This window comes from Ceratocystis lukuohia (assembly GCF_044167205.1).
Source record: "Ceratocystis lukuohia strain C4212 chromosome Unknown Supercontig1_pilon, whole genome shotgun sequence".
Taxonomy (NCBI): domain Eukaryota; kingdom Fungi; phylum Ascomycota; class Sordariomycetes; order Microascales; family Ceratocystidaceae; genus Ceratocystis; species Ceratocystis lukuohia.
The window spans coordinates 3,861,448-3,887,066 of NW_027263520.1; the positions used below are offsets into that span (position 1 = coordinate 3,861,448).

Below are 25,619 nucleotides of genomic sequence, written 5' to 3' on the forward strand. Positions count from 1 at the left end.
GGGAGCGCAGAACACTACAAGTATGGCGACTTGAAAGCTCTCCCAGGCTGATTCGCTTTGTGAGCAGGCTGGCTCAACAAATAGTAGTCCCCACTTATTTTTCTTTCTTCCCTCAGCCTCGTCTTATTGTTCAATCGCGTTTTCGTTTGCGCGCCTCTACATGAGATCTCACGTGATCATTATCGATAAGACGATAAGTAGCCGAGTAGCAAGGATAAGTTGGGTGGCGCTTTGACGCAGTGATCTCGCTCTCCCATGCCGTCATCCTCAAGCTGCTGTTGACGCAGTGATCTCGCTCTCCCATGCCGTCATCCTCAAGCTGCTGTTGTGTATGTCTTTTTTTTTTTTGGCTTCCCCGCTGTTATTTACCAAGACTCTAGAAGTACAAATTCTTTACTAACGTTGAGGCCAAGCGACACCATAAGATTGGCTGCGTATCGCTGCCTTCCAAGAGCCGTGCTACGTGATGCTTGTGCATGGCAGCCAGGAAATAAGAAGCATAAAGGCAGGATGCAGCATAGAGCTGTCCATTGGCTTTATGGGACGACTTGAGTGGGACTAGGGCGATCTCTTTTTGGTATACAAAGTCGGTCTTACTTCATCCATGGAGAACTGAAGCCTGTCTTTTAAAGAAAGGCAAGCAAATGCAACGATGTTACAGCGCATAAAACACCGATGAAGTTGTTCAAATATTAGGGGGTGGGGCCACTTGGGCCATTTGTACCAATATGGGGAACTTGTTTAGGATGTGTTTGGCGTTGTCCAAGATTAAGGCTAGATTAAGGTTGGCATGAAGCAAGAACAAGAAGCAAGGGGGAAGAAGTTTGAACTGTAAGGCTGGAGGAGGTAAAAGCCAGAGGGGAAGAGAGGGGAACAGAGGGATAGAGTGACAGAGCGAGTAGTGCAATCTGTGGCTTTGTGTCTTGGCTGGCACACATTTGAAGACGGGCTATGCAGGTTGGCTAGTAGCCACGCAGGGGATGGTTACATGTTCATGTTTCTGCAGGCTGTTGTGTTGTCTAATGGGGATTTGTGGCTTGTTTTAGAGGACAGCAGGAGAACGGCCAGACGTCAGAGTGGGAAAACACAAGAGAAAACCGAGCCACATGCAGGTGATGGCTGAGATGGAGATGGCTTTTTTTTTGGTTCCAGAAGACGGATAGACAGACGGACAGACACATAAGAACGTACATACATACAATACAGCCTACGCGGACTCCATGTACTACTACCCTGAAAGTGAAGTGCATGCAGTAAGAAGTTAACATGTAGACGTAGACGTAATTGTTGCGCTGCGTAGCCGCCCAAACTATGTCAACCCCACCAACGTTGGATGGGAGATGGCGATCTCGGGACAGAAGAGGGCGGGACAAGGAGCAAGAGGATTAGCCAGCAAAAGGAGGTATTTCGAAGTAAGCCAAAGACAGTGCTGTATCGCGAAGTTGCGGGAGGGGCAGGGTGTCAGGATGTTTGGTTTGCACGCCGCAGATTGTAGTGGTTGGTCCAGGGGCGAGGTGATAGAGCGAGAGCCCCCTGTAAAGTCCTGTCTTCTATTGTGTAGCAGAGGCCTTAGTGGGTAGTGGTAAGGGTGGGGTGGCGGGCCTCTTCTCGTCCTTTAGGGGCTGCTAGAAGCCTCTCTCTTTGGGGGGCCTGTTTTAGGGAGGTACTTGGAGGCTTTTCCAGAGGCTTTTCCAGAGGCTTTTCCAGAGGCTTTTAGGGGCCTCGCAGCGTCCAAGCTACCGGCTTTTTGAAGCTTTTAGCAGGTGGTCTGATCCCCTCTCTCCTCTCCTCACCTCTAGTCAACCTTCAGTTAATTTGTATGGCCTCCCTATTTCTCTTTCCCTCCTCTCCTCTTCTTCTTCCTGTCTCATCTTCGAATTGTCTGGGTTTCCTGAGGAAATCTTTTTTCTTTGTTCATCACCAATCAATATTGTTGCCTCGCCTTGTCTCCCCGGTCCCCACCAATTCTCTTGACGGCTGATTCCATCGTGGCGTTTGTCTATACTCCCAGGCCAACCAACCGCTAGTCGCCTTTGCAACCGCCGTTGCCCGCTAGAACTGCATAAGGCCAGCCAGTCATTCAAGGCCCATCCCCTCCCTCGTTTGCTAGTCACAATTGACAATTGACAGTCGAACGTCACAGGTCTATAGCAGCAACACCATCAGCAGCTTTTCTTGTCAAGCCTTGTCTCTGTCTATCTGTCCCTCTGTCTCTCTATTCCTATCTCCTATTATCGCTTGCTGGCTTCTTTTTTTTTCTCCTCCTTGTTGTGTCTCGCCTCCTCCCTCGTGCTTTTTTTCCCTTGATCCTCTTTCCTTTCTGTCCATCTGTTGCTTTGATTTTGCTTTAATCTCCCCCCCCCTCCCTCCCAAAAGCACCGCCGTCGACCGTTGTGTATCTCTTTCTCTCCTTCTTTATCGCCCAACGCCTGACGCCTTGGCTCCCCCGCTATACTGCCGACACTACGGCCGCTTACTGCATGTTCGTGGCCTATTCGCAAGCCTCCGTTGTCGCTGCCATCATCTTCCATCCCCCCTTTCCACAATACCGCCCCTCAGACTAGAAATATAGCGTCTCTCGCCTATACTCGCCCGCCATGTCAGACAACTTTGCTCCGCGCACTATGAAGCGCAAGAACGTCAAGGGCCTTGCCCTGACGCCCGCCGCTCCTAAGCCACCGCCCACTACCGAGTCCACACCCACCGACAAGGAAGACAACACTCAGCAACTGGAGATCGGTATTGAATACAAGCTTGATCTGCGGCCCGAGGATCTGGAGATCATTAAAGAGCTCGGATCGGGTAATGGCGGCACTGTGAGCAAGGTTCGGCACAAGAAAACCGGCACTGTCATGGCAAGAAAGGTACGGTTCCTCTAGTGGAGTGGACGATGGAGGTTTGCTTTGTACATCTCTATCTCCCTCTGTTCCTCCGTTGATGACTCTTCCAAAGCCATGCTAACTCCCTCCCTCCAGGTCATACACGTTGAAGACAACCGAGAAGTGCGCAAACGCATTGTCCGAGAACTCCAGATCATGTTCGGATGCCATTCTGACTACATTGTCACCTTCTATGGCGCTTTCCTTAATGACAATGGCGATGTGATTATGTGTATGGAGTACATGGACGTGGGGTATGTTTCTACATCTTTTTCCCTCGCCCCTTCCCTCATTCCTCCCTCTGCTACAAATAGCGGCAATTGGTTTATCAAATCACCATCTAACGCCTAGCTTCTACCCCCCACAGCTCACTAGACCGCATCTCTCGCAAGTTCGGCCCCATCCGCGTCGACGTTCTCGGCAAAATCGCTGAGGCCACCTTGGGTGGTCTTGTCTATCTTTACACCAAACACCACATTATGCATCGTGACATCAAACCCTCTAATATCCTAGTCAACTCTAAAGGCTCTATCAAGCTTTGCGACTTCGGTGTCTCCGGCGAGCTGGTCAACTCCGTTGCTGATACCTTTGTGGGAACTTCGACATACATGGCCCCTGAGCGTATCCAGGGCGATAAGTACACTGTCAAATCCGATGTGTGGAGTTTTAGTCTGAGTATCATGGAGCTGGCCATTGGCAAGTTCCCGTTCGATGCGGGCGAGCAAAACTCAGACGGCGAATGCGCCCCGGCTGGTATCCTGGATCTCCTACAGCAAATTGTGCACGAGCCAGCACCCAAACTCCCTAAGAGCGATGCCTTCCCATCAATTCTAGAAGACATGATTACGAAATGCCTTTCAAAGAACCCGGATGATCGGCCCACGCCGCAGGAACTCTATGTATGCTATTTTCTCCGTTCTATCTTTCCTCTATATCGGGCTCATCCGCTAGACGGCCATACAGCCTTGAGTATTTCGGACTAACATAAACATTCTCTACTTTAGGACCGAGACCCCTTTGTCCAGGCCGCAAAGCGTACGCCCGTTGATCTACAAGTCTGGGCCGTCGGTATGCTCGAGAAGGACAAGCGAAAATCACACCTTGCACCCCAGACGGCGCCCGCCAACAACAAAGACGTACTGCGAAATAACGACGCCCCTATGTATCTCCCCATCGAGGATCTTAGCATCAACACACCTACGTCCGGCGAAATCCCCATTTCCGGGAACTTTGCTCCGCCACGCGAACAATACAACAACCGCTCTCCGGTGCGCAATGGAAGCGCCAACCACTCTCACCCCCACAACAATTCGCACAGCAACAATGGCTACTCGCGTGGCCCGTCCTCCAGTCACTCGTCAGGCCATGGCTTGAGGCAACCGGCTCCACCCATACAACGCAATCACACGCCTGAGAGCCGCAGACAAGCATATGGCGCGCCGCCTGCTGGTAGTGGCTATGGATACTCCAACTAGTACAGGGGCATATTTGTGCCTTGCCAGTCACTCGCACCACATCGGCATTAAAACCAACACCAACGGCAGCGGCGGCGGCATCAATAGCAGCAGCAGCAGCAGCAGCAATAACAACAACATCAACAGCACTTTCTTCTCTTGCTCTCCCCCTATATCCTTGTGGGCCAAACTCAAGTACACCAAGAACATGGTTCGCCACTTGGTTTGTTGGAGCATGGGGCTGATGAATATGAATGAAAAATCTGTATTAGTTCTACAGGGGTTAGTTCTCAAGCCAGCTAAGCAGTCAGCCAATCTAATCAACTAGTCAATCGGGGGAATGGTTTTTTTTTTCGCGGTCTTTGTCTTCCTCATCTTGTACTTGCTTGCTATCTGTATCTATTTTATGTATGAAATGGCGAGGTGTAAAGGATCTCTCTAGGTGTCATAGCTAGGGACACTTTCGAATTTTATGTGTTTACATTCCATGGTTTACATATTTTTGCTTCTTAGTTCCACATGCCTTTGTATAGTTTGTGTTGTCCTACAGTAGTAGTATGGTGGAACATGTAGAAGGGCGTCTCCATTTGTACATGTCCATTCATTCATAGCTTTCGCCCAACAAATCCGTTTTCTAGGACACCAATGAGCTCATCTAGTCGGTCTATCACTAAATCGGTATGATCATGCCCAACCAGATGTTTGTTGGCCTCATTAGCCAATAATACCGTCGCTGCACCTGCCCTCCTCCCTGCTGTCATATCATCAATCGAGTCGCCTACCATGATCAAGCCACTGGCATCTGGCCCGGCCAGGCCCCACGTGGAGGCAATATGCAGAATACCTGCCGGGTCAGGCTTGGTAGGCCGGAAATCGCGCGTCACAATGGGATGGAACAACGAATCGGGCAGATAGGTGTCCAGTAGGTGTTTGACAGGCAGGTCAAAGTTGCGCGTGCAGATGCCCTTACGGATGCCTCGCGAGTCTAGATACTGCATCAATTCGGCCAGACCCGGCTGTGCGGCCTGCTCATCCATGGCACGTCGTTCAATAGCGCGGATGGCTTCGTGTGCAGCGGCCTGGCTGGCTTCTGGCAAGCTATAAACGTGGTCGAGAATGTCGACGGTTTTGGGGATGCCTAATACACGACGCATTTCACCAAACATATACGTCTGCGGCTGACTAGGGCAGGAGGAGGAGTTGGCATGTGGTTAGTCGAAAGCAAGGGTCTGGTTAGTTGTTGTGCGGGGGGAGAAGAGGAGCACGCAGGGTTATAGTTTTTGTATGTAACAGGCGTATTGTGTGTGCACAGCACTGCCACTGTGCCACCGTGCCGCTTAGTTGATATCCCTCTAATTACGACAAGTATACCGGGCTTGGCTGGGCTAGGTTAGGACCAACTTACCAGAGAGTGCCATCAACATCGAACACCACGCCCTCAAGAGTCGGGAGCTCTTGGGCAGGACCGCTAGAACCGGCACCAGCGGTAGTGGCGGTACCGCTCTTGAGAGGTGCAAAGACACGGGGGGTACGAACAGACGTAGCAGACATAGACCCGGGCATAGTAGAGCTATCAAATGCAGCCATTCTGGCAGCTATCTTGGCAGAGAACAGACGACGGGATGAGGAGCCAAGCAGCGCAGGCAGCAGCATGGCCTTCAAGAGGGCTTTCTGATTGTCACTCGTTGAGCTTGTTGAACAAGACCCATGGAGGCTTTGGCTCAGGACCTGGCGAATATAAAACGCCGCAGAGGCTCAAAGTAAGCAAGGCCATTGTGCTGCTGCGCAAGTAAAAAGGTACATGGCCAATACGTACAGGTCACTGCATAAATACAAGTACCTAGCTAACATCAAGCAATTGCACGTGCTTCAACCCTCATCTCAAAGCAAAGCTTGGACGTTGTGTTGAGCTTTGGCTTAAGAGAGCCCCACTCTTTCTAGTGCATTAGCCATCACTCTTCTCTTTCCTGTAGAAAGAAAGAAGAAGACAGACAAGAGACAAATAGACAAGGCAGGCACAAAAAGACGCTAACCGCAACGGGCCAATAAGCGCGAAAAACTGTTCACGCCTGGTCTATTTTATCTTTAGCAGCCCTCTAATATTTCGCGATAAAGTCAGGGTCTTTTTATTGTTTTTATTTTTTTATTCTTTTTTTTTCTTTTAATTTCTTCCTTGTGATTTATCTCCATCACAGCCTTTTCGGCTTCGTTCTGTTTCTATTTCTGACCTCTTCATCTTGGGGAAGCTTGTCTTGATACTCGCTATTGTCACTGCGCCAGTCCCTTTTTACTGCCTACAAATCTTGCTGTTGGCTGGCATTTTTCACTCGGCTTCCCTCTTCTTCTGCCTGTACTCTGACGTCAGCCTCTGTTTGCCTCACTTTGGAGATGCGCCTGCACAAGATCTCGGGTGAAGGCTAAATCTATACAAACAAACTGTGCTTTCTTTAGCTTCATCAACACATCCGCACTATTCGCAATGCCGTCTTTATCGTCGGCAACATCGCCGTCAGTTTCAAGTGGCGGCCGTTGGCCTAGCTCTCGACGAGGTGTACGTACTATTATAGCAGCTGGCTCTCTACCCCCGCGATCCACACTAACTGTCTTCTTTGCCAGGCTCTTCGCGATGGAACGTTCATCGATCCCCGAACCGGCGAACGATTGCGCCGTCACTTCAGCCTTAACGACAATGGCGCTATATCAAGCAGCTCCGACTCCAGCCCTGAACGCTTTCACTCTTTCGAAACGGCCGAGACATTACGCGAACACGTTGATACTGCCTTTCATAATGCTAAACAGTCACTCATGTTTGCCCGCGACTGGGCCTGCTCATCAGAAGGCCGCAGCGTGCTGTGTTGCTCGCTAGCGTACGTGTTGGGTAGCTTGGCCACGTACTGGGCGCCCTTGTCAAGCACACTCGGAAAGCGCGACGGCAAGCACGTGGTGGCTACCATTACCGTATACTTCCATCCAGCACGCACAATTGGTTCCATGGTCGAGGCCATCATCATTGCTATCTTGGCCATTGCCTATGCAGCCCTGATCGGCACCTTGGCTATGTGCGTGTCTGTGGTTTTGGCCGGCCAAATGGATCTTGTGTGGCTATCACACTTTATCAACGTCACAGTTTTTATTGGCGGTGCTCTGGGCTTTGTCGGTTGGGTCAAGCAGAAGATGAACCAGCCACTGGTCAACGTTGCCTCTACTCTGGCCTCAATCACCATAATCTCTATTGTCACCAAGGAAGACGCTATCCAGGGTGGCGACTTTGACTTTGTCAAGGTCGAGCAGACCCTTAAGATCCTCGTCATGGGCATCTGTTTCTCCGCCGGTGTCAGCTTGCTTGTGTGGCGTCGTTCAGCCCGCAAGGAGCTTCGCGAGGCCATGTGCACTACGTCCATATTTCTAGGTGACATGATCGCAGCTGTGACCCGTGGCTTCATTAGCGGATCGGAAGAAGAGCTGCGGGCCGAGGGCTATGGCGACTTGATTTCCCGCTATAACGCCCACAATAGCAAGATGATCAAGGCCGCACGCGAATCCAAGTTTGAGCACTACATCCTCGGCCAGGAAAAAGAGTATCAGCTAGAAAAGAACGTCATCAAATCCATGGAACGCCTGGCACAGTCTATTGGTGGCCTTCGCAGTGCCTCCAACACGCAGTACTCACTGCTAAGCGAGCCCGTAAGCAACTTCCCAAGCCCAGTCTTAGTTCGACGAGGTTTTATGTCACCAGTAATGAGCTTTAGCCCAGCATCCGTCCCGCACAATCTCGGCCCCATTGAAGAGAATTTAGAACTCGGTAGTAAGTCGCGCCGGGCATCAGAGGAACTCGATCGCGATCCGTTATCTCAACAGCCCGGTTTCCGTACACCATCGGAGATCTTTGAAATGTTTATTAGCATGCTGGGTCCCTCAATGAAGTCGCTTGCCTTTACTCTTTCTGAGATCCTGAAAGAGCCCCCGTTTAGAGACACGCCCACCCTCCACGATGCGAACTTGCAAGAGAGTTTCAAGAACAGTCTTCGTGATGCCCTTGCGCTGTACAACAATGCCCGCGGCCAGGCCTTGCGTGAGCTCTATCTCTCTATACAAATGGCGGGCAAGCGGTCGGAAAAGATTCAAGCCGATATTGAAGAGGTGGCTGCGTCCTGTGGCCACTTTAGCTTTAGTCTGCAAGCTGTAGCCGATGAGATTGGAGCATACTTGGACACTGTTGACGATATCAAGTTCCACAATCAACAAGGCTCTAGAAGCTGGAGCTGGCTTATGTTCTGGCGGTATTTGCCGTCTTTCAAGAGCCAGCGGATCCAGCTTGACGATGATGAAACCGCTGCATTTCTTAACCAAGACTTCAACAGCTCAACTGCACGCGAAGTCAACCCCATCCGACGCTCGGCGATGCCCCGGGGCATTCCCGAGAGCATGCAGCGTAATCGGGACCTGTACAGTTGGGACGCAGCTCCCGACGCAAGCCAGTATATGCGTAAAATCTCGGCGTGGGTGCTTGCCGTACTGCGTAAACTTGGCCGTGAGGACATCCGCTTTGGGCTCAAGATTGGCATCGGTGCGTCGCTCTGGGGCATGCTTGCCTTCCTGCCGTCAACGCGGCCGACGTACAACCACTGGCGTGGCGAGTGGGGTCTCCTAAGTTACATGATTGTCGTAGCCATGACGGTTGGTGCGAGCAATGCCACGAGTTTCTCACGCTTCCTAGGCACTGTGATTGGCGCGTCACTGGCGTGTCTTGGCTGGGTTATTAGCCAGGGCAACGGCTTTGTGCTAATTGTCTTTGGTTGGTTGGTCAGCGTGTACAATTTCTACCTACTGCTCGTAGTCAAGAACGGCCCATTAGGGCGAATCACCCTACTGGCATGGAATGTCATTGTCCTATACGCATACAGTCTCTCGCAAGATGACGACGACAACGGCGACGATGACGTTGATGACGGCATGAACCCACTAATCTTCGAGATTGCCTATCACAGAGCGTTGTCCGTGTCACTTGGCATCCTCTGGGGCATGATTGTCTGCCGACTGATCTGGCCAGCATCAGGCCGTAGGAAGTTCAAGGAAGGCATGGCTGTGCTATATCTCCAGCTAGGACTCATTTGGAAGCGAGGTCCGTTGGGACACTTGCTACACGAGGACAAGCCCGTTTCCTACATCAAGTCAGGCGAGCAAGACGCATTGCAACGCTATGGTAAGCTATCTCTAACCCTGCCCGCTAACCCTGAGCTTTCACAATTAACACCCTCTTTCTATAGTCTTCAAACTGGAAACACTGCGCACTGCCGCAATCAACGAGTTTGAGCTCCGTGGCCCGTTTCCTAGCAAGCCTTACTCCCGCATGCTACTAGCAACAGATCGCATCATCGACGCCTTTTATGCCATGTCGCAAATCACGCAAAAACGCAACCTGCTCAGCCCCGGTGAAAAGGCCATCCTTGAAGACACCATCAAGGAGCGTGCCATCATGTGCGATCGAATCTGCCATGTATTTCACGTGATTGCCAGCTCCATCATGCTCGAGTATCCCATTGCCGATGCTACGCCGGATATCGAGGGCCTCAAGGACCGACTGTTGAGTAAGATCCATGGCTTCCGTAAGACTCAGATCGCTAAAGGCGCGCACGGAGCAGGAGTAGGCTTCGTGGCCGAAGAAAAGGACTACGCGTTGATTTACGCTTACATCCTGATTACAAGCCAAGTGGCAGCCGAGTTGAAGGCAGTGCGACGTGAGGTGGACGAGTTGTTTGGTGTGCTAAGCCAAGATGCGTTGCTGCTTACATAGGTATTTACTGCATTGCATGTATGCATTCGTTGTCATTCCTCCGTTTATTTTTATTTGCGAGTCATCTTTCTTAGGCTCGTTTCACTTAGTTTGCTTTTTTACATATTGCGCTTTTGGTGGCTATCTCTTTTTCTTTTTCTTTTTCTTTTCTTCTTGCTTTCTTTCTTATCTCTCATGCTGTCTTCATTGTCTACTGTATATCCCCCTGTTGGTTAGTTTGTCTTCCATCAATAACCGAAAGACCCCTTTTCTATGCATCAACCTAAGACTTCAGCTTCGTAACATCTATATATACCTGCGCTTTAACGATTCCCATGTCTCTTAGCGAAATACACATTCTTTGAACTTGCCCACCCTTCCAACCTCGTACTCCGCCCAGCGAGCGGCATCCTTCCTCCCGGGGACCAGCAACGTGCCGGGGTTGAGCACATGGCACCCCTCGTAGGTAACAGCAAAAGGATTGCTTGTGCTATCAACTAGTATAACAGCCGTGGGCAGCGGGTACAGATGCAGTGGCAATGCGTATTCCCAATGTACAGGGCGGATCTCGGGTCGGAACGGCGAAAGGTAGCTTTGGTCGCAGAGGGTCTTGACGAGCTTGCGTGATGACTTGATGCCAGCAGCAGCAGTAGCAGCGTCATCAACAACGGTTGGCTGGTTTTCGGCCGGCTTGCTAGTAGCAGACTCTGCCTTCCCTTCCATCAAATCGTCCAGGTCCGGGACCTCATCCTCTAGTTCGCTGGTCTTGTCAGTTGCAGTCTCTTCCAGGCTATCCCGATCAGTCTTGAGACTGATAGCCGAGCGTCGTAGCCGCGCCGAGATGTCATCTCTAAACAAGACCACCTCGTGGGTTGGTCCAAAAAGCGACAGTCTACTAGGGTTTGTGGTCCAGACGACTTCAGGCGGAGCTTTGGTGCTGTTCACGTTACGAGCGGCAACGAACATGCGACGCAATCGCGACGTGAACATTTCCGGTACCGGCTTTCGGGGCAGTGGCACAGACGCACCAGCTGTGACGGAAGAGATCCACCCATCATTGTCGCCTGGCACAAAGATAAAACTGCTATTTTGCATCAACGGCGGGAACTCGCCAATAACAGCTGCTAGCGCATCAAAGTACTCTTTGTATTCAACACTACCCCCACTGCCACCACGTGCCATGATAGGTCCATCGGTGAAGCTGCCGGTTAGTACAAAAGCCAGTGGGTAGGCAGTGGCGGAGTCATCGTTAGCATAGAGTGAGAGAACCTTACGCACAGCCTCAAGCGTGCGCGGCTTATTGAGGTTAACTTCACCAAGCACAACAACCTTGTGACGCATACGAGCCTCAGAAGTCTCCATAGGCCGAAAGACACGCTCCTGAATGCGTCGCATCTTGGCCCCCACTGCACGTTCACTGCCGTGACCGATGAAATCAGTCCAGCCAAAGCCGCCACCAATAGTGTGGTCCACGTTGCCTTCAGGACCGCTTATGCCGAGGGTGACGCTTCGTTTCTCGCATGGTGGCTGGCCAATGAAGAAAGCCTGGAAGCGACCGCCAATGAATCCACCTATACCACGGGCACCGTGCAGGCCTGAGGTGCTAATGTCCTCTTCTTCTTCGTAGATGCCGTCGACCAGCACAATCATTCCAGGCGTGTACCAAGCCGAGTCTTCAGGTACCGACACTGTTTGAGCAAGATCCAAGGTAATGGTACCAGTTAAGTCGCTGATACCAACCCCACCAGCCGCAAGCACCACAATCAGACCAAGCAGCATATGGTGTGAGCCATGCCGACCAAGAAGGTTGGCGATTGGGGTGATCTTTTGGCCGGCACTACTTGTGAGAGAGCCCTTGGCCTTGGAGCGAGCTGCTGCGACGGTGGAGGTCTGGAAGGCCTCATTTCGCATCAGACGTTGGTGTATGACATGATATCTATGACGGAAAGCTGCAGTTTTACTAGAGGCATCAGGTAAAATAGAAGGTTTTGTTGTCACTCTATAATAGAAAACCAGAAGGAAAAGGCATGCATGTTTGTTAGTGAACCAACAAAAAAGTTAGCAAATTGAGGGGGTACCTGAAAAACGTACATGTCAAAGTGTTTTGTAGCAACATTATAGATCAATCGTGGCTGGTCATAGGCATTTATAATCTTCAGCCACTTGCGTACATCGTTCAGGGCAGCTTCATCTTGCTCATTGAGATCTTCCTGCGTGCTCAGCCCGCTATCAGCTCTAGCCATGGTTGGGACTGTGATTCCCAGCCTTGTCTTAATGACTTCGTTTTCTGGTATTGTAGAATCCAGCGTTAGACTATTCTGGCGTATGAGCCCCTTGCCGCCTTGTATTATGCGGCCACCGCTCATAGTAGCCTCTATAGTGCTCAAGATTTGCTTGAGCTCCTTGCTCGCGCCGTCAACAATGACGCCACCATTGCGGTTCTTCCAGCTTCGTGCCACCTCTTCAAGCACTTTCTCAGCAAGGCCCTCTTCACGCCATCCCGAGCCACAGTGCCGGCCAATGAAAACGGCGAGTTCCAGCAACGCCGAGGAGGTCAGCGTTAAGCTATGCTTCTTAGTGAATGTGCGGAAGGCTAGTGGCCGTAATGTGGCAGGTGCCAGATCGATGGGGAGGATGGACTGCTTGTCAGGAGTCGGTGTTGAAGCTGGAACGGAGCTTGTATACGGCCGGAGGGGATGAGCCGGCGTGGCAAACGGGGATGACGAGGGGATGGACGAGGAGGGAAGCTGGTTTTTGGCCGGCGTGGCCTTACCGGCGAGAAAACCACGCATTGGTGTATTTGAAGAGGGCCGGGTATTTAGAGGCTATGGCGATAAATACGATCAAGAAGACACAAGAGCGTTGTGTTATGAGTAGCTGTCGTGCGAGGTTGTCATGGTGTTGAGCCGGCGCCAAGCCCAAAGTCCGCTTGCTCTTGGCTCGTGACTTTCAATTAAAGATAAACGCGTCAAGCGCGTTGTCTATAGTTGCGCCACATGCCAACAATTATGTGGCGCACGTGTGGCTAACAAACGTCAGAGATGAGCAGGGATTGAACGATGGAGGGGAAGCTTAGAATAATACAGGGACAAGTACAAGCCTCCCCAGATTTAGGCTTGAGAGCAAGTTCGTTCTGAGTAAAGATGGCATTCTTAATGAAGCAAACTACATTAAAAAGACTGTCATATCTTGCATCCAGAGGTCACCGAGGTGTGGCGACTCTGCCGTCTAATAGTCACATTGTAGGTACGCCTATTTACGACCTGCATTACAGACAGGACAGCCTCCCTCATACTAACACACTCTACAGAAGGTCTTTGAAAACAACACTATCGCGGGCAAGTACATATTGAGTCTGCTGAGCACAGAGCCGCCCAGATTTGACCTGGCTGTGGGCACTTCGGATGTCATCCCGCCAACGCCACAGTCCTTCCAGGAGAACCCGCGATTCCGTAAGATTCTCGACGAGGTGATTGTCAAGTACGGCAGCGAAGATGAGTTTCTGAAAATGCAAGCCCGGGCATTTGTCGGCTCGGGCGGGACAAATCTAGCTGCAGCCATGCAAAAGACGCGATACCGAGGTGGCACCAGCGGCCGTCCCAATCCCGCAGCCGAAGCCAGCCACAGCCACCGTGTTGGTGGCTATATCCATCTCAGCGATACGCGCAATCCACCTGAGTTTGGGCGCATTGCATGGCCAGAGGACATCCTAGGCAGTGTGGAGGTCAACGGTGAGGGGGAGATTATTGGCCGGGTCCAACCTAGTGGGACATATCGTATCCTCACGAATCAGGGAATGTAAGTTAAATCATCCGCATAGGAAGCGGACAATGGCCTACACTAACGTCTATGATAGTCTAGGACTCAGTCCGTTCTTGATGGAAAAGCTGGTGGATCAGCTGAGTAGCCAGGAGTCATCTGGATCGAATGGAGAGGCGGAGGCGGGGCCCAGGGTCTAATAAGGGTTGGAAGGGTTGGGTTGTATGCGGCAAGACAAAGGGTCAGACTGAACGGCCAGTGGCATCGATCCAGAGAGTGGCGAGCGTTCGCCGATTGTTGAAGAGATCGAAGAGACGTCGAGGATGTTTGTGGGGGAAAAAGTAGAGGAAAGGAGGGGAACAGACACGGTACCGTGTTAGGAGAAATACACACTGTCCTTGGGCTAGTGGGGCAAAATGTGACTAGTGAATATTGACAGTGAGAAGTTTGAAGTTTCAGAGGCAACAAACACAGTAAAGCGACAGTGTGCAAGAAAATAGAAGTACACCCCCCTCCTTTTAAGAGCCTTCAGGGCCAGATATAAAGCCACTTTAAGCCCAAGCTTAGCCTAAAGCCTAAGAGCAAGTAAGCCTGAAGCCACCACACCACAACTTAGTCAGAGCATCTACATCTTTGACTTGGTCAATCATTCGACTTTGGTCTTATCTATGCAGAAATACACCCAAACTTATTTCTGGGAATATTGAAATCTGCGCGAATATCCTCTCTATTTGTTCTATACCTTTCCTCGCTGCTTAATATACCCAAAGCCTAGTCTTCAAGCGCTTCCCAACGAGTCTTTTCTTTGCCCTACCTCTCTATCTCTCCCCCCCCCCGTCCTCTTCGCTGTGCTACTTCCCTCTCGCGTCTTTGTCACTTTGGCCGCTTTACAGCCTCTCTTCCTGCACGCCTTGAAAGACTTTCCGCTTTCTTTCGCTTGAGGCGTCTCCTCATCTGGCCTTCTTCGGCCTATCGACCCCTCCTCCTTCGCTGTTCAGCTCTGGCCTCACAACTGCCATAGCCATCTTCCATAGTCCTTAGATACCAGTACCCTTCGATGCAGCATCTTGCCCCACCAGATGCCAAGGGCCCAGCCCATGGCGGCTTTGAAGATGAAGAGCTAACCATCTCGCTGTCTCCGTCGCGCCGGAATTCCAAGCGCAATCTCGACCCCAATGACCCTTCTATTGTCGCTGGCTCTGCCCCCGGTGGCGCTTCTTCTGTGCCGATGGGTCCCTCAACATTGCCACTGCCGCCACCGGCCGTCGATCCCCGTGCTCCGGGACCATCTGGCGTAATTCACGATCCCGGTGCTATTGTCGAGCAACGAATCGGCGCTTACAAAGTAATCAAGACTCTTGGCGAGGGCTCCTTTGGGAAAGTCAAGCTCGCTATTCATAATAGTACTGGCCAAAAGGTGGCGCTCAAGATCATCCCTCGCAAAAAGCTTATTAGCCGAGACATGGCTGGCCGTGTCGAGCGCGAGATTGAGTATCTGCAGCTGCTGCGTCATCGCCACATTATCAAGCTGTAAGTATGCGAAGCTGTTGGCTGTTCCACCCACTCATTCGCAAATCTCCTCTCTGACCACTCATCCCCTTGTTCTATCTAGATACACTGTCATCAAGACCTCCTCCGAAATCATAATGGTTCTGGAATATGCTGGTGGAGAGCTCTTTGACTATATTGTCCAACATGGCCGCATGAGGGAAGCCACCGCCCGAAGATTCTTCCAGCAAATGGTGTGCGCTGTTGAATACTGCCACCGCCACAAAATTGTGCATCGAGATCTCAAGCCCGAAAATCTCCTGCTCGACAACGACCTAGACGTCAAGATTGCTGATTTTGGCCTTAGCAACATCATGACTGACGGCAACTTCCTCAAAACTAGCTGCGGCTCACCAAACTACGCCGCTCCAGAAGTTATTAGCGGGAAGCTCTATGCTGGCCCAGAAGTCGATGTTTGGAGCTGTGGTGTGATCCTCTATGTTATGCTTGTCGGCCGTCTCCCCTTTGACGATGACCATATACCCAGTCTTTTTGCCAAAATCACCCGCGGCGCATACAGTGTGCCGCAATGGATGCCATCGGGCGCCGCACAACTAATCAAACGGATGCTGGTTGTTAATCCCGTGCAGCGCATCAGCGTCGAGGAAATCCGCCGAGATCCGTGGTTCATGGAAAACCTAGACCCCTACCTTAGGCTCCCTGTTGAGGAGTTCTTTCACACTGGCATTGATCCGAACAAGTCTATTAACAATTCAGTAAGCAAGACAGGCGTGCTGAATAACGAGCAGAAAAGGTTGTACAACGAAGTTGCCGACCGGATCAGCAAGACGATGGGCTATGGCCGCAAAGATGTCGAGGAAGCTCTGCAAGCCGAAGAACCTTCAGCTATCAAAGACGCGTATTTGATTGTGCGAGAGAATAAACTCATGGAAAACCGTAGGTCCCCAGCCTTTCGCAGTCTTGTATTTATAGAACGATTTACTAAATTCCCTTGTAGAAGAGGCCGCTGCCATTGCCGCCATGTCTAGCGAAAGCCAATCACAACCTGGCACTTCGGCCTGTGAGAAGTCGCATTCTGCTGATGATGCAGCTGTAGCTGCAGCCGCAGCTGCAGCATCACAGGTTGCTCCTAGTCCTTCAGCCCCGTCCATAGCATCTGTGCAATCCTCTACCACTGGCCCACGATCATATGTTAGCAAAGTTGGTATCCTTCCCAGCAGTATTCCAGCGTACCACAAGACATACGTCGACAAGGAAAAGTCGGGGCCTGTCGATGCCGTTGCACCGTCTGTTATCGTGGACGATCCGTCGGGATCACGCACTGACGCTGACAAGGAAGAGACCGCACGGCGGCTCAAGCCTCACTCGCGCAACATCGGGCGTATTGATGAAACCAATCAGCGCCCGCAAGGCCTCACACCTGTCAATCCACCTAAAAAGGCTAAGCCCGTGCGTTGGCAGTTCGGCATCCGCTCACGCAATGCCCCTTGGGAAGCTCTTCTGTGCATCCACAAGGCACTGGCCAAGCTGGGCGCTATGTACATCCCCGATGAGAACTGGGAGCCCATGGAGTCCGGAGAGGACCTGCCCCCGAGCTATCGCGAAATGGACGATGGTGGCCAGATCCAGCGCGACCAGTACGACCCACGCAAGCGGTACAAGCTGCCAGCAGACCCATGGAATATCAAAGTGCGGTGGGAGACAGAAGGTACGTAATGACAAACACAGACACGCTCAAACCCAAGGCCTACTACCATTGCTAATACGTTTTTTCCCCATCTCCATCACAGCCTTACGCAAACCCACCCAACCCCTCCCCGCGCCTAGCAGCGTGCGGCGCACGTCGGACGGCGAGGCGTTTGAGATTGTAGCCATGTTTCTAGAGATCCAGATCTACGAAATGGACCGGGGCGTATACCTCGTAGACTTTAAATGCGCGGGCTACGAGACGTGGGACCACTACATGCTAGACCAGAAGGATGTGACCTCGCCATTCCCGTTTTTGGATATGGCGGCGCGACTGATTATGCAACTAGCTGAGGCAGATTAGCGGAATTGCGCGCGGGTGTGTGTCAAAGATTGACAAGGCACTGTAATCTAGAAGGGGGGGGCGAGATGAGATGTCTTGCATGTTCATGATTTACATTCACGCATCTACACATTATCCGTCTAATCTCACCATGACGAGTAAAATATACCTTCTTTTTCACCTCCCCTGGCTACGACAACATGTGTTTTCACGACTATAAGTTAGAAAGAGGTGCCCTATTGATATGCATATATGGATATATATGTCGTAGTGTGTATATTGCTTAAAACCATGGCTTCCTCAATGATCAAGACAAGGAGAAGGCTCCGTGCTGTATGTATAACGTGCGAGATTGGGTAACAAAGCGAAGAAAAAAAGGAAATGAAGACTTTTTATAGTTAAGAACAAAAGCAAGAACAAGAGGAACAGTCGAACGGCAAACGTCAAGTTCCTATAGCGAGTAGACGGAGGCGGAGGGAGGTGAATGTAAGGAGGACTCAGAAAAAGAAATAAAGAAAAAGAGAAAGAGAAAAGGGAGGAAGAATTCGTTATCAAATTGAGAGCAAAAAAGAAAACAGTCCAAAAAAATAAGTCAATGAGTCCAACAGAAAAGAAAAAGGTGATTGAGGGTATTTATTTTGAAGAGCATCAGCAGGATGACATAAAAAACAGCATAGATTTCAGGTTTAGTAGAAGAGGATGAAGAGAAAGACAGATACGCTGACAGACTCGATGAAGGAGAAGCGATGGACAAAGAAAGAGACAGACTGGAAACATAGACGTTGCTCGTCGTCTGAATATGCATGTATAGTAATGAAAAGGGCGAGAGGCTGTAGTAGGTAGTGTATATATGTATGTGCATGCATATGCGTGAAATGGGGGTCAGGATGGTCGATGTATGTGTACGTATGTATGTATAGAGTGAAGTAAAGATGAAGGAGGAAAAAAGAAAGAAGGAGGAGAAAGGAGAAGAGAGGAAATATCCCGTAGCAAGCACTTGGTTAGAATCAGCAGGGTCCCGGCCGAGGCCCAGGCTCAGGCCCGGACTCGCAGCCGGTCAGTTGGTGCTATACAACTTGGCCATGCAACGACTCTTCCACGCCAGACATATGTTGAAGCCCGGCTAGCTGCGATGGTGGCGGTGGAGGCGGTGGCTGCATCGTTGCAGTCATTTGACCATGGCTATGCGTAGGTGTACCCGCCGTAGTTGTAGCCATCATGTTAATACCAGGATGGATTCCTGAGCCACCGGCCATGTTAGCCGCGGTGACAGCTATATGATGCGAGTGTGCACCGAGAGCAGGGTCGACCATCCCCACAGGCCCCATAGACATGGTAGTCGCCATACTAGTGGCTAGCTGCGGCGATGGCATAGTGACAGCCACAAGACCGGGATCAAGAGCGGAAGTGGACATGTTAGCAGTAGGCGCGGCGGCGGCAACAGCAGCAGCAACCTGTTGGTGAGCACGGACTTGAGCTTCTGCCTGAGCCTGGGCCTGGTGTTGCTGGAGCTGGACGTGAGCGGCAGCTTGTTGTTGCTGTTGATGTTGTATCTGGACATGCTGGACCTGTTGGAGTTGTTGGGCGACCTGGAGTTGAGCCTGTACCTGAGCTTGCACCTGTGCCTGTGCCTGAGCCTGAGCCTGAGCCTGAGCCTGAGCCTGAGCCTGAGCCTGTGCTTGGAACTGCGCTTGGAACTGCGCTTGTACTTGAGCCTGGGCTTGGGCTTGGGCTTGGGCTTGGGCTTGGGCTTGGGCTTGAGCCTGGGCTTGGGCTTGAGCCTGGGCTTGGGCTTGAGCCTGGGCTTGGGCTTGGGCTTGGGCTTGGGCTTGGGCTTGGGCTTGGGCTTGGGCTTGGGCTTGGGCTTGGGCTTGGGCTTGGGCTTGGGCTTGGGCTTGAGCCTGGGCTTGGGCTTGGGCTTGGGCTTGAGCCTGGGCTTGGGCTTGGGCGACTTGAGCTTTCTGATGCTCGGCAAAGGCCTGGCTCTGTGCATTTGCTGAGGCCGTAGCAGCAACGGCAGCAGCCGCTACGGCAGCAGTAGTAGAGCCATTACGCGCTTCTTGTTTCTCGGCTTTAATCTTGCGGATGATGCGTTTAAAGGTGGTCTCTGAGATGTCGAGGCCCAGACGCTCCCGGACATCGCGAAACTTGACTTTGGGATCGGCCTCGCGCAGACGCCGGATTGACGACTCGATCTCTTCTGTGACCTTTTTGGGGCGGCCGGTGCGGGCACGGGAGCTGAAGGTGTTGAATTCGGCGCGGCGTTCAAGTGTTCCGTAGACGGTGGCACGCGTGACGCCAAAGGCACGGGCCACGGCAGACTTGGTTTGGCCCGAGGCAATAGCAGCGCAAATCGCAGCGCGACACTCTGATGAAAGCTCTTCCAGACGGCGACGCTCACCCATGAGTTCAGAAGCAAACTTTTCGAGGGTGAACTCTGAGCGCGTGCTTCTCGGCACACTGCGTGAGGCGCCTTCCAAAGGGCCGGCATCAGGAGACCCTGGGCCACTACTCTCATCGGTTGAAGCGTCGGTAGTATCTAGACTTCCCGCAGATAACTGGCCACTTGAAGGGGCTGGCGCCAAAACGGAATCGGACGCAGTGATAGTGGTAGGCTGGGAGACTTGAATGGGGGCGGGGGTGGGGCGGTAACAGGCGTCGATGCAGCTGTTGAGTGTTGTGTGTGCTGTTTGTGTTGTTGTTGTTGTTGTTGTTGTTGTTGTTGGGTCGGTGGTTGCTGCTGTGGTGGTTGTTGCTGCTGCTGTTGCTGTTGTTGGGGGGGGATAGAATGGCGGCAATCATCTGCTGGTTCATGGGAGGATCTGATATCATGTTCATTTCGGTCATCAAAGAGCGGGTAGAAGCGTCAGCTGGGCTGCTTTCGAGAGGGGCCATAGTAGCCATGACGGCGGAGTGGTCGACTATAGGCAGCGAAGAAAACGTAGCGGGGGCAGTTGTCATGTACGGTGACGGGTGGGTGGTAGTGGTGTGTGAGGAAGGCGGCGGTGGCGGGGGGACTTGGGAGACCTGGGCAGCAACTTGGGCAGCCTGGGCCTGGGCGGCGTGGTGGGCGGCAGCAGTTTGGGCTTGAACGTGGGCCATATCTTGGACAGCGGCAGCGGCTTTATCCTGGAGCGTCGTTGGCATAGCGACGGCGTTAGATCAAGACAGTGTCTCGAACGCAGCCACAAGCCGGGCGCGGAGTAGGAAAAGAAATTTGGGAGGGTTGGATGGAGGTTAGGATAGGAGGAAAGGCGAAGAGGCTGAGGAAGCGGTCGTCGTTCGAGGAGGCGGGAGGGGATAGCGAAAGATGGAGATGGGCGAGCGAGCTGGTTGATGGTAGCAGCAATGTTGCGAGCTGGGCTGAGGTCGAGTCGAGTCGAGTCGAGGAGCGGCGGTTTATTTTGGCAATGTCTTTGCTTTGGGGGGGGGGGGGGGGGCGCAGATTGAGTGCGTCTCTCTCGCAAGTGCTAGTGGTGGTGATGGAGATGGGATGGATAGATGACGTGATGAGGAGCCAGTGGACAAACGCAAGCGGAGCGATAGAGGTAAGAGACAGAGGCTAGAGGCTAAAAGGCAGAAGCACAAGATGTAGAGACACAGACAAAGCAAAGGGCACACCAAACAGGACGGCAAGATGGATGGCCAATCAAGGGTGCTTATTCCGAAGCAAGGCCTTTGTTCTTTCTGTTACTTTCTTGATCGAGTTCAAAAACAATGAAGAAAAAAAGCCTTGGAACACAACGCCAGAAAGAGCAAGATTGGCCTGGCTAACCGGGGGGGGGTCAAGGAGCACAGGGTTCAGAAGGGTTTAGAGGGAGTGTTTCCCAAAGAAAGCCAGAACAATTTAGAGGGGTTCGCCTATGCTGGGAGGAAACATCGTCAGTTTACTTTGGCCAGGCTACTTTTAGAGGGCCATCAAGAGAGGGGAGCAGAGTGCGTTTATGGGCGGCGGCAGCAGCAGCGGCAGCGACAGCAGCAGTAGTCGCTTGTTTTCTTTTTATCTCTGCCCATTTACAGGACGGAGAATGGATTGAGGCGAGAATTAAAAAAAGAACAGAATTAAAATAAAACAAGGAAATACTCACAAAAATGAACGTGAAAAAGGGTTCAAAAGTCGTTGAACATTGAACAACAGAAGAAAAACAAGAAAAACGTTGACGAGGACAGAAGCGAAGCGAGGCGAAATAGAGAAACGGAACAAGAGAAGAGAACAAACAGAGCAGCAAAAGAAGCCCAGGGTCGATTATTCTCGACTCTGGCAAATGCAGAGAAGCGAGAGAACAAAAGAGAAAAAGGAAGATTTTCGGAGGGGGGGAGAGGGAGGTGAAGATTTTTTCTTTTTTTTTTTTTTTTTTTCGAAAAAAAAAAAAATAGAAACAATAGAAACGAGAAAGACTAAGAAAAACATGCAAAACATGCAAATAAGTAACGTAAAAAAACCCAAAAAAGCACCAAAAACTATACCAATGAGCAACAGATGCTACGCAACGGCATGAAGTGCCTAGGAACACCAAGACAACAGGCCAAGATAAGATCCGCTAGGCTTCAATAGCTTTTACTTGGCAGGGCCCTGTATTTCCAGCAGCCTTACTACCATAGCACCATAGCACCATAGCACCATAGCACTATACACCTATACCCTACCCCTACCCTACAGTCTCTGCCAGCGCGGGGCAAAAGTACCTCAACGCTTCCCACATCCCGACCGTGCGTGCTCGCAACCCCGCACTGTATTTAGGTCATTCTGCTGCCGCCCCGCCCTCTCTGTCAATCCCCGCCCACTGGACCTTATCAGGCTCTACTCCCCCTGCACTCCTCTCAATAGCCCGTGGAATGGCCCTTCTCAGCAACCACCACACAGTCCGCCAGCCCCCTTCTCGATGCTGTCAAGCCCGCCCAGATGCATACTTACTTTCGAGCCTCTTTGTCCTCTCTTCTCTCCCCCCATTGTCACTCTTTGGTTTAGGATGAGGGGAGGGATGCAAGAAGCAATACACCAAGAGAATGGGACGCCATGCACACAGAGCTCTTGTTTCTCTGCAGTGGGTCATTGTCTGTGTTTATCTCACTGTTCCCTTCTGTCTGTCTCTTCTCTCTCTGCTTACCCATCCACCCTATCCTATCACGCAACTTGCGCCAGCCAGTCAATCAACCACTGCATCAACTCGAGTTGCATGGGCTTGCATATACTGTAACATCCCTCCCCTCTTCTCCCTCTTCTCCCTCTTTTCCCCCCTTCCCTTCTTTTCCTTTGCCTTCTCTCACGCACGGCATCAGTCCTCGACCCGCAGCATCGCAGTCTTCTCCCCCCCCTCCCTCTTCTGCTTTCTTGCCATCAGCCGTTCCCACTGCTCCCGCTGTCGCTGCCAGCACTGCTGCATATCGCTCCTTTGAGGCCAAATATTCCCTGGGCAAGTCAACCTCCTCCTCTCTCGCGCCGCCCATCATTTCAACCACAGCCTTGGCCGCCAGTGCAGCTGCTGCCATGCCGTGGCCTGTGTAACCCGCACAAACCCAAAGGCCTGCGTCTGGGTCTGTCGCCATGTCTGTGTCCGCGTCCGTGTTTGCGCCTGTGTCCACATCTCTGTCCGCTGCATTTGTATCCCCCTCTGCATCCTCCTCTGTGTCTGTGTCTGTGTCTGTGTCTGTGTCCGTGCCCGCATTTGCATTTGTTGCTGCACTGGCTGGCACCCGCCCTACCCACGGATGTCCATCTACCGAGAACCCCATGGTGCCCGTCCATTCGTACGTAGCCGTAAACTGGATCTTCTGACGGCAGTCATGTCGCGAGGGGGGGGAGCAAGAGGGAGAGCAGCACCAAGATGTCTCCCCTTTTTCTTCTCCATCCCTTCCCTCTCCCTTCCCCCCCTCGTCGTCATCTAGGTCCAGCACATCTGGAAGCACCCCCTTCAAATGCTCTGAGACTACTTTGTCAATCTCATCGTCTGCCGACACTCCCACGCCCTTTCCTTCTCCTAGCGCCCGAGCACCGCCCAGAATAAACTCGACTCCCTTCTGCTCTGCCCCCCCGACCTGCACTAGATAGTCGTCCATAGTAGCTCCCTTTGTCTCGGATCTGGCCTCCCTCTCCCCTGGCTCTGCTAAAAACACATGTGACGTGTTTAGTTTCTTGTCCAGCTTCTTTTTCACCTCTAGCCCTAGCTCTAATCCTGCCACCGCCGTCTTCGCCCTAGGCACCAATGCCGCAACCTGACCCCGCACCGGCACAATTGCCCTAGTAAGGCCAGGCAGAATACGAGATGTGTGCCCATTAGTCGCAACTAGCACTTGTTTTGCCGCCAATTGCCCGCGCTCGGTGTGCACAATCCATATTTCCCCGAACCGTTGCAGGTAGTCTACAGCTGTCGTAGTGTATAAACTAAACGACCTAAGTGGCCATGGCGACGAAGATGAAGACGAAGACTGTGGCGTTGCAGCTTCGGCTCTAGTTCTGCGCGTAGCTGTCGTTGCGTCCTCTCCTCCAAACCGCGTCAGCAGGTCTTCGATCACCCAGCACACTAATTTGTATGGCCACAGGCTAGCCGCGTGGACCTGAGCCACGGCCCCACATGCCCGCGAGACGCGCAGCTTCTCCAGCGATAGCTTCTCGGGCAAGGTTCTGTCCAACAAAGACCTTTCTAACGAAATTTGCTCGTCTTTGCGCGGCAGCATCTGTGCGTCCGTGGGCGTAACGAGCCGTGCAGCATCTGCCAGCTTTGGATCCACACGCGCAATATACTCTAGGTTTGCTGCAGCGCGATCGACCAGGTTTTGCGAGTAGAAAGAGTGGCAGCCAGTTACCGACTTCCAGTGACACGGGATGGCATGCTCGTCGACCAGGTTCTTCAGGTAGGTGAATGTGCGGATCTCAAACTCGGCGATGTGGGGTGCCGAGGCGTAGATGTTGGGCTGGCAGTGGCCACCGTTCTAAAAATGGGACGCGTTAGTTAGTTAGTTCGTCCTTTGCTAAAAACATGCGCACTATGCTATTCGAAGACGGGAATGATGCCATGTAGAATGACAGCAGCTCAATCTGTTCTCCCCCGCCTTCTCTTTATTTTTTCTTTTCTCTCACTCCAACTTACTCTGCCTGTTGCCCCCCAGCACACCTCCCTAGCCTCCAGCATCACCACATTTAGATCCCTTGCCCACGTCTCTTTGGCCGTCCTAGCAGCAAAGGCTCCAGTGATGCCGCTGCCAATAATCACCACGTCAGCCACTGCTGGCAGTGTCTGCGAACTCTGGTATCCTAGTAGCTTCTTCGACGGCTCTTGGTGCCAGTATGAGTGGGTGTACTGCTTTGACGGCAAGTCGGCCTGGCCCGGCTTTAGATAGGTAGCAACCATTATTAGTCAGCAGATAGAGGGGGAAAAGGTGCTATGTAGAGTAAAAAGAGAAATAAAAAAAAAGCCAGATGAGATCATCAGTTGTGCTTAACCCCTCAACAGAAAAAAAGGATGATCAGAGACAACAAAACCAACAAAAAGAAACAAGTTATTATTGTTGCATTTAGCCCCAAGGATGTGACTCTGATAAGCTTTACGTGCCAGACGAGGCGAAGCGTCTTCCCCTCGCCTAGCCTCGCTTCGCCTCTTGTCTCACCTTGACAAGATAAGGAAGCCCAACACCTCGTTTCTTGCCTCATGCATTATAACTACAACTTCGCGCATCCAGAGGCATTGTCATATTCCACAGCTTATCTAAAACTATTATTTCTAGATTGCAAATACAATGCCAATAAGCGGATCATTCCGCTCCTTTGGCTTCAATCTAGTGAATGCTTACTAGTAGTCTTTGGCCGCTCAGTATCCTCCCTCGTTTTAGTGATGTATAGTTAGTTGGTTCCTTTATAGGTCCTCTGTATTGAGACAATGGTGTAGATCTCTCTAAAACTTGGGGTCTTATACAACATGCACTCCAGGGCTTGCTATGGCTATATACGTAACGGGTCTTTGCATAAATCTAAAGAACAGTAGAAACTTGATTTCTTCAAAGGAAAACATGCATCGCTGCACTAATGCATTCCTTCGAATCCACATGAACAATATGCAATCTTGATATAGTAAAGAAGTAGTAGCCAAGCAACCCTAATGTAGACAGCGCCTTAGGGTACGCTATTCTAGTGGTGATGGACAGCCCGGCTTGGTAACCATACAGCTGTTTGTGGAAATTGATAATATGGATCCCACCGATGCTAGAAATAGATGATTCCA

At 51.6% G+C, this 25,619-nt stretch overlaps 8 protein-coding genes across 8 annotated transcripts; 4 read left to right on the forward strand and 4 right to left on the reverse strand.

The window, feature by feature from the left end:
- Positions 1–2,597: 2,597 nt before the first annotated feature.
- On the forward strand, positions 2,598–4,354 carry HOO65_010971 (Dual specificity protein kinase FUZ7; the record flags this gene model as incomplete). Its single annotated transcript, XM_071005684.1, has 4 exons — positions 2,598–2,864; positions 2,976–3,133; positions 3,247–3,778; positions 3,884–4,354. 4 exons carry the CDS (start codon positions 2,598–2,600, stop codon positions 4,352–4,354), a joined length of 1,428 nt encoding a protein of 475 aa, XP_070862793.1.
- Positions 4,355–4,938: 584 nt separating this feature from the next.
- On the reverse strand, positions 4,939–5,920 carry HOO65_010972 (putative hydrolase; the record flags this gene model as incomplete). The annotated part of the gene is made up of 2 exons (XM_071006048.1): positions 4,939–5,431; positions 5,739–5,920. The coding sequence occupies 2 exons, from the start codon at positions 5,918–5,920 to the stop codon at positions 4,939–4,941; spliced, it is 675 nt and encodes a 224-aa protein (XP_070862794.1).
- An 892-nt stretch (positions 5,921–6,812) lies between these two features.
- HOO65_010973 (Ribosomal protein L19) lies at positions 6,813–10,127 on the forward strand (the record flags this gene model as incomplete). The annotated part of the gene is made up of 3 exons (XM_071005350.1): positions 6,813–6,884; positions 6,950–9,536; positions 9,601–10,127. 3 exons carry the CDS (start codon positions 6,813–6,815, stop codon positions 10,125–10,127), a joined length of 3,186 nt encoding a protein of 1,061 aa, XP_070862795.1.
- Positions 10,128–10,448: 321 nt separating this feature from the next.
- HOO65_010974 (DNA polymerase epsilon subunit B) lies at positions 10,449–12,898 on the reverse strand (the record flags this gene model as incomplete). Its single annotated transcript, XM_071005485.1, has 2 exons — positions 10,449–12,042; positions 12,198–12,898. The coding sequence occupies 2 exons, from the start codon at positions 12,896–12,898 to the stop codon at positions 10,449–10,451; spliced, it is 2,295 nt and encodes a 764-aa protein (XP_070862796.1).
- Positions 12,899–13,261: 363 nt separating this feature from the next.
- HOO65_010975 (uncharacterized protein) lies at positions 13,262–14,065 on the forward strand (the record flags this gene model as incomplete). Its single annotated transcript, XM_071006120.1, has 3 exons — positions 13,262–13,348; positions 13,417–13,904; positions 13,963–14,065. The coding sequence occupies 3 exons, from the start codon at positions 13,262–13,264 to the stop codon at positions 14,063–14,065; spliced, it is 678 nt and encodes a 225-aa protein (XP_070862797.1).
- An 857-nt stretch (positions 14,066–14,922) lies between these two features.
- Positions 14,923–17,424, forward strand: HOO65_010976 (Carbon catabolite-derepressing protein kinase; the record flags this gene model as incomplete). Its single annotated transcript, XM_071005476.1, has 4 exons — positions 14,923–15,395; positions 15,478–16,310; positions 16,372–17,082; positions 17,120–17,424. The coding sequence occupies 4 exons, from the start codon at positions 14,923–14,925 to the stop codon at positions 17,422–17,424; spliced, it is 2,322 nt and encodes a 773-aa protein (XP_070862798.1).
- Positions 17,425–18,470: 1,046 nt separating this feature from the next.
- Positions 18,471–20,550, reverse strand: HOO65_010977 (uncharacterized protein; the record flags this gene model as incomplete). The annotated part of the gene is made up of 2 exons (XM_071005569.1): positions 18,471–19,942; positions 19,992–20,550. The coding sequence occupies 2 exons, from the start codon at positions 20,548–20,550 to the stop codon at positions 18,471–18,473; spliced, it is 2,031 nt and encodes a 676-aa protein (XP_070862799.1).
- Positions 20,551–22,566: 2,016 nt separating this feature from the next.
- On the reverse strand, positions 22,567–24,752 carry HOO65_010978 (bifunctional tRNA (mnm(5)s(2)U34)-methyltransferase/FAD-dependent cmnm(5)s(2)U34 oxidoreductase; the record flags this gene model as incomplete). Its single annotated transcript, XM_071005540.1, has 2 exons — positions 22,567–24,333; positions 24,492–24,752. The coding sequence occupies 2 exons, from the start codon at positions 24,750–24,752 to the stop codon at positions 22,567–22,569; spliced, it is 2,028 nt and encodes a 675-aa protein (XP_070862800.1).
- Positions 24,753–25,619: the final 867 nt, after the last annotated feature.